Source organism: Manacus candei, unplaced genomic scaffold (genome assembly GCF_025592945.1).
Source record: "Manacus candei isolate 608988 ecotype Guabito, Panama unplaced genomic scaffold, ASM2559294v1 h1tg000015l, whole genome shotgun sequence".
Taxonomy (NCBI): domain Eukaryota; kingdom Metazoa; phylum Chordata; class Aves; order Passeriformes; family Pipridae; genus Manacus; species Manacus candei.
In genome coordinates this window covers 12,911,155-12,920,947 of record NW_026138063.1, presented here as the reverse complement: position 1 = coordinate 12,920,947, position 9,793 = coordinate 12,911,155, and the positions used below count along the sequence as shown (strand labels likewise).

General features: G+C 54.0%; 1 protein-coding gene across 2 annotated transcripts in view; it reads left to right on the top strand.

Moving 5' to 3' along the window:
• Positions 1-506: 506 nt before the first annotated feature.
• The window catches only part of XXYLT1 (xyloside xylosyltransferase 1), a 33,534-nt gene continuing 24,247 nt past the window's right edge, over positions 507-9,793 (top strand). The window contains exons 1-2 of one of the 2 annotated variants that reach the window (XM_051781372.1): positions 507-926; positions 6,318-6,465. In XM_051781372.1, the coding sequence (XP_051637332.1) occupies positions 531-926; positions 6,318-6,465 (544 nt within the window). In that variant the 5' untranslated portion in view covers positions 507-530. Of the gene's footprint in view, positions 927-5,638; positions 5,879-6,317; positions 6,466-9,793 lie in introns of those variants that run through there. The other variant, XM_051781373.1, reaches the window with a different exon arrangement.

The window sequence follows — 9,793 nt, the reverse complement described above, 5'->3', positions numbered from 1 at the left end:
AGTTTTAAAACAGGGACAACTCTGGAAAGGCAGTACTGGGGAAAAGCATGAGTGTACCACTTTGGTATATTCCCTTTCATATGCTTGCTTTATCTTTCTGCATACGGTATTTTCTTGTTTCTCTTCCCATGGAAGGAGATGACAGAGAAGGAAAAATTCCACTCACTTTTCTGTTAGGATCCCAGATTTTCCATGTTTCGACAGAAATCGCCAAGAAATCATCATTTCCTCAAGCAGAGAGGTTACTCCGTCTGAAATAATGAACTTTTATTTCTCTACCCACGCGTTCCTCTGTACCTGGTGGTTTTTTTAAGCATTCCAGCAGTAAAATGTAAAAAAAAAAAAAACTTCCCCTTTTAAGCTGTAACTGTACAGACTGTGTACTCCGCGTTGTGTACGGCTGTAGACTTTGTATCGCAAACTTGAGCGTGGTTTGTCCTTGTAGAGGGGCGGCCTCATTAAAGCTGTCACTGCCCAGCGCCTCGCTCGGGGCGGGCCGGGGGCGGGGCCGGGGCGGTGCCGCCCCCGCGATGGCGGCTCAGCGGGGCCCGGCGCGGCGGGGCTGGGCGCGGTGCCCGCAGCCCGCGGCCCTGGCGGCGGCCGCGGCCGTGGCCGTCTGCGCCTTCTACTACCTGGGCGGCGGCGGCGAGACCTTCTCCAGCGCCACCCGCCGCCTGCGGGCCACGCCGTCCGCGCCCGCCCGCGCCGGGGCCCGCGGGCTGCACCTCCTGCTCATGTTCACCAAGGCGGAGCGCGGCCCCGCGCTCCGGGACAAGGCGCAGGCGGCGCTGCGATCGCTGCTGCGGCACGGCCGGCTGGGCCCCGCCGACACGCTGCACCTCCACCTCGTCACCGACGGCGCCAGCCGGGACATCGGCCTGGGGCTGCTGCGGGACCTGCTGCGCGGAGCCGCCTTCCGCCACCAGGTGCGCGGGGGCCGAGCGGGGCGGGCCGGGGGGAGCGGGGCTCTGCCCGCTGCGGGGGCGCGCTCGGGTGTCCCGTGTGATCTTTGTGATCTTCCTGCGGTACACTGGGAACAGCAGTCCAGCGGGAAGAAACTCCTGGTTCGGTCCTGGTTCAGCATTTCAACACAAGTACCACGTGTGCTCCTGAGTCAGTGGCGTCCTGAGCGTCCTGCGGGACCTGCAGGATCGGAAGAGGCTGTTGGCCTGTTGCTGGTGGCTCTTGAGAACGGGAATGGAGAGCCTGTAGGGGTAGGAGTGCATCCACATGAGAATGTTCGTCCTGCCTCCCAAAAACATAGCCAGTGCAGTCCATGCAAAGTCAGACTTTCCTTCGCATCAAACAGGTATCTGAAAACTGTAAGGGTGTTAAGTTCAGAGACTCCAGATAACTTGACGCCCCTGTCCTGAGGTGCTGCTGCTGAGAGGATTGCTTGGAAGTGTCCTCTAGTCCTGCTGTGACTTTTTATAACTCATCTTTCTGTTATTTAGTATTAGGTGAACTCTGCTGTGATGTAAGCAGACACGTAACCTTAATGTTCAGATATTTCCTAGTAAATAATCCCACCTCTTGTTTTGTTTAAACAAGCCCTTTCCTAGTGCTGACACTCAGGTCGTATGCCCATGGTGGGTGACCCACCCCATGCCAGCAGTGCTCAGCTCTGTGGAGGGGGTGCACAGGAGGATTCCCGTGTGCCACAGCAGGATGGACTGACTGCCCCACGATGCTGCAGTGCTGATGTGGTGCAACAGCCCAGCTCAGGTTTGTGATATTATGACCCCTGGAGTGAGAGGACCCCTGGGGCCACCATGGTGTGCATCACCCTTGTCGTCACCCCTTCTGTGTGTGTGGCTGCCTTATGCCATCTGCCCTTCTAGGAAATAAACTTCTCTGTGGGCAGCCTTGCTGGTCTTGCTTCTCCAGGGCAACACGGGCTGGGAGTTGGAGGTGAGGGTATGCAGTGATGTGTCTGTTACGGAGGGGCCTCTGTACGTGCCTGTGGACTCACAGGCAACCCTGGCTCATGTCTCAGTGAGTAGGTTGTGCACCAGAACTGATCTCTGGGGTGTAAGCAGGCGGCATGATCTGGAGGACTCAGGTGACATCTCACTGGGATCTACTCAGTCAGCTTCTTCCCTCTCTCCTGGCAGAGCCTGATGTATCCTGGTTTCCATTGGCCAGCCAGTGACAGAACACTTTGGATCTGTCCACTTCTCTGCTTTTAGGTGGAGTTCCCAGTACAGAGCAGAGACTGTTCTGCTTCTAAAGCATACAGCCTTGCCCCTAATCCCTGTGCCAGTTTCTGGAATGCCAGCAGGTGACAGCACTGCTTTAATCTTGCTGTAGTCTACTTCATTCCTTCTCTTTACCAGCAGAAAACATCTTCCTGGCTTGGACCTTTGGTGCTGCTGCTGAAATGTTGAAGGTGATTGATCCTGACACTCAGCCCCAGCAGTAAACCATCTCCATCCCTGCTTCCCCTGTTGTCTCCAGAACATTCTCCTGTTCTTACACTGTTTTCCTAGATCACGCCCAGAGATGAGGCTTGATAATGTGTTCAGGGGACAGCTGGAACTGCTGAGGCAGGACTGATAAAACCTCTGAACTTTACTTTTATTCTTCATGAGGAAGCGATTCATGCCCTGCTTTTGGGGCTTCCCCTGCCCTCCCATTCTAGCGGAGCTGGGATCAGTTGGCTCCTCTGTTAGACTGAAGCCCAGAGTCAGACGTGGATCCCAACCCACGGGGAAGGTTCCTAACCCGTGGGGAAGGTTGTGGGCGGCTCTTGTCTCTCCCTAGGCAGATTCAGGAACTTTCAGAGTCTCCTGGAGACCGAAGCAGCCGGCAGCAGTCTGGGATCAGCGTGGAGGGTGACGGCGATGGGAGCAGCTCAGGGATAGGATCCTCCCGGCAGAGCAGGGCTGTCCGGGCGTGGGCGGGCGTGACGTTGTGTCACCCATCCCGCAGGGATGTACAGATGTGTCCCAGATGTGGCGCCGGGAGCGCAGCCGTGCGGCGGCGGCAGAGGGAGCCCGAGCTCCGCGTGTGCGGCCGCGGGGCGGAGGGGAAGGGCCGGGAAGCGCCGTCCTGCCCGTGCCTCGGCCTCCCGGCCCCCGCTTGCCGAGGCTCTGTGGGTTTTTACCAGGGCTTTATGTCCTCAGTCCCAGAGAGCGTGGCCCGCGCAGGGTGATCTCCGCAGTTTCTCCCGCTTCCCGGCCAGCGGGAAGTGCCCGGCAGTGATCCCGGGCCAGCCTCGGCGGTGGGCACTGTGCTTATAGAGAGCCCTGGCTCGCCCCGTGTTCTGCCACTCCGGCCTGTGTGCTCACACTCCTTGTGCGGTTCCTATCGCTTATTGATTCCATTTCCCTGCCAAAGTAACACGAACCGCCTGCTCGGCTCGCTGCTCGTCCCAGTCCCCTGTTCAGATCCTGCTGGGAGTGAATGTAACTCGGCTGCCATCACTCCGTGTTTGTAGAGAGCTATGAGAATACCTGACATGGGAAGGAGGGAAAGTTAAAAGGAAAAGAAATGCGGGTTGTTTTTTTCCTAGTGAATCAGTAGAAAGGGTCTCTTATCAGTGTGGGACGTGTGTTTATAAAATTGTGCTTGCCCAGGAAACCCCTAGAACTTTTCTTAGTGTCCTCAGCAAACATGGCCAGATTTAGCTACAGGGATTTACTAAAAGCTGTTACACAAATAAATAACGAAGTACAAAATTAGCAGCAGATCAACTAGCTCTGCTAAAGTGAGCGGTGAGGAGAGGAGAAGCCCTTGTGGCCCCAGAGAGGCTGCCTGACCTGTGGCTGCGGGAGGACAATTCAGCTGCTTTGAGGAGTTTGCTTTGCAGAAGTACCTAACCAGAGAGTGGGCAAAAGACAGGTTTTCCTGTTGTCTTTGGCAGGGGAGGGAAGGCAGATGATGCTGTGTCTGGAGTTTCAGGAGTATTTCTCCCGTAATTTTTGTACAGTGATGCTTGGCACTCTGCTTTCTTTGGAGGTGACTGGAATTGGTTTGGCTTTCCCTTCCCCCACCTTTCCTACATGCTGTACAGACTTAAGGCTGCGTTTGCTGGATGCAGAAAGGTGGTTACAGGTGCTGTATTTTTCCTTCATGCTTCTCCAATCCAGCCAGACCCTGAAGCTGCCCCACTCAAGCTGGGCTGGGAGCAGAGCATTGCACATCCCCACGGTGGGGTGGTGCTGGCGGTGCTCTGCTCCATGCACAGGCTGTCGGTGCCTTTGCACGTGAAGAGTAATGGTGGTTTGCTTGTTTGGTCACCTGGGATGGCTGCTGGCAGCAGCACTTGGTGCTGCTGTTCTGCTCCCCACAGCTGTGCCACTCTCCGACCAGTGCTCACCGCGATGGCACAGCCGGCAGGGCTGGGCGAGGTGCTGTGTAATGTTACCAGGAACAGAGCTTCCTCCACTGCAGCGTCTTGGGGAATATGCCGTGCTATCCAAAGCCAAGTGTGGCTGCTGGTGAGCTCTCCCAATGCACTTTTCCTGGTACACGTTGTTCTGTGTTTTTCCTGCCGTTCTGCTGCAGGCGCTTGGCCCCGGGCCCGGAGCGGGGCCGCCCCGCTGAGGGACACGCTGGCCACAGAGCCTGTGTGAGGGCTCTCTTGCTGATGGCAAGGGCCAGTGGCCAAGGGTGGGTGTTTAGGGTGCCCTTCCCAGGGCTGGGGAGTCAGCTGTGCCTGTCCTCCAGCAGGACCCTGCTGTGGGCTCAACCATCATGGCCAGTGCCAGGATGGCCCTATCACCTTGTTCACTGTACTGCGGGTCCCACGAGCAGCACCCCAGCGAGCTCTGCTCTGCTCTGCTGTGAGAGCACTTTGGGGTAACGTGTTTTGCAAGAAGCTGTGGAAGGAGGAAGCTCCACATTGCTCGCTGCTTCCATGCCAGCCTCACTGGGCATCAAAGCAACTCCTTGTGAACCCCATAGAGGGGATGGTCATTGCACCAGCACAGGCTCCAGAGTTGCCTTCTACTCTGAAGCACTTGGTTTGGTTTATGGGTATTTTTAATTAAAAAAAAAAAAAAGTTCTCTCTCCTGCATGTTCCCCTTGTTCTTAAGCAGATGAAGTTTTAGTAAGGAAAAGAATTGAAACTGTAGAGCCATTGGAATGGTTTAGTTTGGAAAGGACATACAAAGATTGTAGGCTGAGCTCCCTGCTGAAGGCAGGGCCAGCTTGGGGAAGTGTCCTGGTATCCCTCAAACAAGAGGTATAGGCTACCCTGTCCAAAATTCGGGTATTGCTGCAAAGTTATGTTCTTGCTGGCCTTCAGTTCCAGTGAGGCTCTTCCTGTTTTCCCTGGCCTGAAGAAGGCAGCACAACCTCGAGTCTCCACACTTCCTGCACTCCCCCTTATCTGCACCAGGGTCATGTCCCTCGTCTCTCTTAATTATCCCAAAAATCCCTCTCATTATCTTGTGTGATTCAGTGACCTGTATCTTTCTGTGGGTGTAACGAGCTGCATGAAAGTTCCTGTTCATCAGACTTTGACCAAAAAAAATTCTAAGCTTGTACAGTTTCAGTAGCTGACAAGGTGCATTTGGGTTGCTCCTGTTTCTGGGCCATAGCCACGATCCAGCGCAGGCGTGTCAGGACCCGTGCTGGTGCATGGGCTCCCGCAGGGCTGAGGGGTGCAGAGCAGTGCTGGCTGAGCACCAGCAAAGCTCCAGCACAGGTGGGCTGAGATCCACATAGAGCAGTTGCTCAGCTCTGCTGTAACTCCTGATATTTGGATTTTCATTGGCGTGCTGCAGCCCATCCTCCCTTCTCCCCTGCAGCCCTGCTGGGATGTGCTGCAGAGATTGCCTTCATGCTGGGCTGAGGTTCAGGAAATCCGGGCTGCATCCTGGCCCTGTCACAGCCTGCCTCCGTAGCAGGGAGCAAGCCTTGGTCCTCGGGGTAAGTGATGTGGTCTGACCTCTAAACGTCATGATGCCAGAGCCTGGAGCAAACTGTCACCTCTTCTGATGGACTCCATATGGGACACCAGATATGTGGTTGCATCAGGCAGTGGGAACAGACTAGGAAAAAACCACAAAACATGGAACACACATGGTTGTGTGAGTGGATTCGAGTCTCTGCCCATCTTACAGTTATGAAATGGCTGTAAGAGCCCTTCCCTCCTTTCCCTGCTGCACGTGAGTGGCTCCTGTGGCAAGGGGACGTAGAGGGGCTGGTGCAGCCAGGCCCCTTTGTGCAGCTGCAATGTCACCAGCATGATTTGTGCTTTAACAACCTACCCCCTTGCCCCGTGCCGGTGTGGGCTGAGCAAAGGCTGCTGGAGCTGGGCCAGTCCCCAGAGGCAGCAGCTGAGTGGTGTTTCTGGTATCTCTCCCAGGTAATAGTCCATGATGTGAACGAGCTGACGGAAAAGCTGTTTCCCATCGTTGAAGCCATGCAGAAACACTTCAGCGCTGGATCAGGGACCTACTACAGCGACTCCATCTTCTTCTTGTCGGTTGCAATGCATCGCATCATGCCCAAAGGTAAGGCTCTGCTGAGCCACCTCCAGCACACAGGCTCCCTTTTTCTTCTGCACAGAGATGTTATCCAATACTATTTGAAACGCAAAGAAAGTCAATGAACTTCTGGGATGGGCTCCTGGGATTCTGCTCCTTCCTGCAGAGTGATGGACCCATCAGTCTAAGACCACCCATGTCCAGGTCTCCACTGGGGTGAGTGACAGGAGGTTCTCTGTGCCATATGGCAGCTGGCCATGCCCTCATGCCCTGAGAGGGTAGGAGAGGTGAGACAAGAGCAAGCGTGTCTGCCCTGTGTGTGTTTACAGCCCCCCTCACCCTTGGGGTGCCAGCAGGAAGAGGTGCTGTGTGCCCCTGGTGCGGCTGCGCGCTCCAGAGCATCGGCACAGGGCGGTTGTTGAGCCTTTCCTCTGGGCTTCGGGGAGCTCTTGGAAAGCTTTGCTGATTAGCAGCCACTGATCACTTCAGTTTCCTTATTGTGCCTTTGCTCTGCTGTTATTGACTGTGGGAACAACAATAAATTTACAGGAAAACAAGGCAGCTGGCAGAAGGGGCTTGGCTCAGCTGATGCCATGTTTTGCTTCCCTGGCTGCGCACGGTTGGCTCTCCTGGGGCCAGCATGCTGTCTAGCCTTTGACTGGTTACACAAGGAGGATGTTGCATCCTGGGGCTCCAAACCCCTCCACTGGAACTCCCCCAGCCCTGCCGGTCCAGTCCCAGTGCTGGTCCCTGGGCTCTCCTTGTCAGCTGCCTCACTGGCCTGACACACCAGTGATGGCAGCATCCCCTTCTGGGCTGGCCACATGTCCTGCCTGGGCCGTGGCAGTGGTGGCAAGGACCTCGGGATCCTGCCTGGCTGTACACCTGCCCCAGGAGGAGGTGACCAGCTTCTCAAAGTTGTTTCTGGGTGTCCTGTGGTGATGGCCAATTCCCACGTGTGTGTCGCTGAAATTGCTGTTCCCATGGCTAGCACTGCTGACACCAGCAGCCGCCTTGGCATCTGGAGCCTCTGCCCAGCCAAAATATTCCCTGCAGACTTCCTACCATGGGTTTAAGGTGCACTCTTGCTGAGATGTGAGCAGATATAACTCCCCTGTGCCCTCACTGAGTCCTGCCCAGTTTGGTTCTACCCAGTAGCTCCTACCTCTGCACTGCTTCATGAGACTTCCTCTGTCCTTTGTGGACTTGCCCCTGTCCTCCTGGCACGACCATCCCACACTAGCTCATTAAACAGTGGGGCAGTGGTGACCCTGAGGGTCCCATCCATCCCCCCTTGATCATTACTCTGTGGGCTCCAGCAAATGTGCTGTACTTCACTCTCCATCAGACTTGGGTGGTTTTTTGTGTGTCTGGTGCTGTCTGCACTGCCAGGGCTTTGAAGTACACTGCATACAAATGATGGTATTAACGCTGGCTAATTCACTCCTCCCGATTCCCTGCTCTGTCTTTACTGTGTGCTAAAGATATCCATGTCGTGCTGCCTGCCAGCAAGAAGCTGCTCGGGCTGAAATGCAGTTCATCAACCCGACTCTGTTTGCTCTCCCTCATCCTGACTGGGCTTTCAGTGGTCTGTTCAGGGCACAGGATGTTTAAAGAGGCATTTTTACAGTTTTATGATCTTAGTTTTTGTTTCAGAAGCTGCTAGTAAAGCTGATTTATATTTCCCTTGCGAGGGAGGTCAGATTTACTGTGCTGGGTGCCTGGTGATTTATGGGGCTGGCCCGGCTCCCTGGCCCTTTCCATGTGCAGCCAGCAGTGGGTTGGAGGCAGCAGGGAAGGCTTCAGCTCTGCTGCCCACTCACAGGCTTGTGGGTGGTGTGGGAATGGCACTGGGCTCCTGCTGCTCTCCTGGCTCTGACAAGCCAGTATCTACTGGTCTTGAGAAACCACTTAGCTAAGTTGGAGAAGAAAGGACCAAGCCTTCCTTTTGAGGCAGTATCAACATTTTCCTTGGTGCATTTCTCCTGCCCTGAATGATGTGTCTTTTTCTGCACCTCTCCAAGCACATCTGGCTCCATAGCATTAGCACTGTTTTTTTGTGGAGGACAGATTTGATTGGAAGCTTGAGCATCCTCCAGCAGAAATGAAGGCCCTGATCTGAATATTAAACTCTCGTGTGTTTGTTTGCATTTGCATTAATCAGTCTGTGGTTTTTTTTTTCAGCAGCCTTTGCATTAAAGTTACCTGGCTTTAGTTTTCCAAATTTATCATTTTTTGAAGGGAAGCATTTCCATACTATTTAGTGATTTGTTTGGAGCCTTTGGATTGTGACAGGGCACATTTGTGGGCCAATGGCACTGAAAACTGAACACCAGGGTTTTGGGTTTTTTTAAGGACTTTTGTGGAACATGTGCTTGCTGCATGAATATTGCACTGAGGATAAATGGGGTTTGCCACTCAGCTGCTCTGTCGTTCACTGTTGCTTGGGATCCTTGCCCAAAAAACTTCCAGATCTAAAACCTGCAGTTGCCAAGTTATAATATAACAGCTTCTTAGCTGGTGTAAATCATGGAACACTCTTGCCTTAAATGTCTTACATCAGTGGAGTTAATCTGATTTAAACCAGCTGGGGACTTGGTATGCAGCACACAGAAGTGCAGACTGCATAACTCTTGTCTGTGCTCGAGGCTCATAAATCCTGTTTTAATGTGCTGTGGCCAGGCCTGGGAAGCTGGAGCAGGGCTTGATCCATCACAGCGGTTCTGCAAGGGAGAAGTGATGAGAAGGTTACACAGAGAGAGGAGGAGCAGGTTCAGGTGTAGGAGGACCTGCCAGGATGAGGACAATGCCAGCATGAAATGGTCTTGATACTTGTGGAGCAAGGCAAGGAGGAGGGAGAACAAGGATGCAGACCTTTTCATTTTCCTTTTCAGTAAGCCCATCCAGAGGGAATGTTCCCACCTCCTTCAATCACTGTAATCACTTGTCATTTCAGTTGTATAACTTCAGAGGACCCAGCAAGCTTTTATCACCTTCCTGGTGGCGCAGGCAAGGGGAGGAGGAGTTGAGGTGACAGAAGGGCAGCTGGGACCTTCCCATGGAATTCTTGGCCCTCATCCTTGTTTCAGAAAGAATTCATTTAGCAAGTGGTTATCCTCATCAGCTGGTAGTCCAAGGGAGAGATGTCAGCTTGGGCAGAGCTTTGAAAACTGCTCTTTGGTGTTTGACTCCATTGGTTTTGGTGACTGTGTTGCAGCAGGTTGACCCTGTGGGAGAAGAGAAGGAGCAGAGGGAAAATGAGATATGATGGAGAAAAAGCTTTGTGGCTTCTTTTTGCCAACTTGGACAGAGGAGTGGAGTCCATTAGATCGGGGGAGGCTCTGAGACCTGGCTG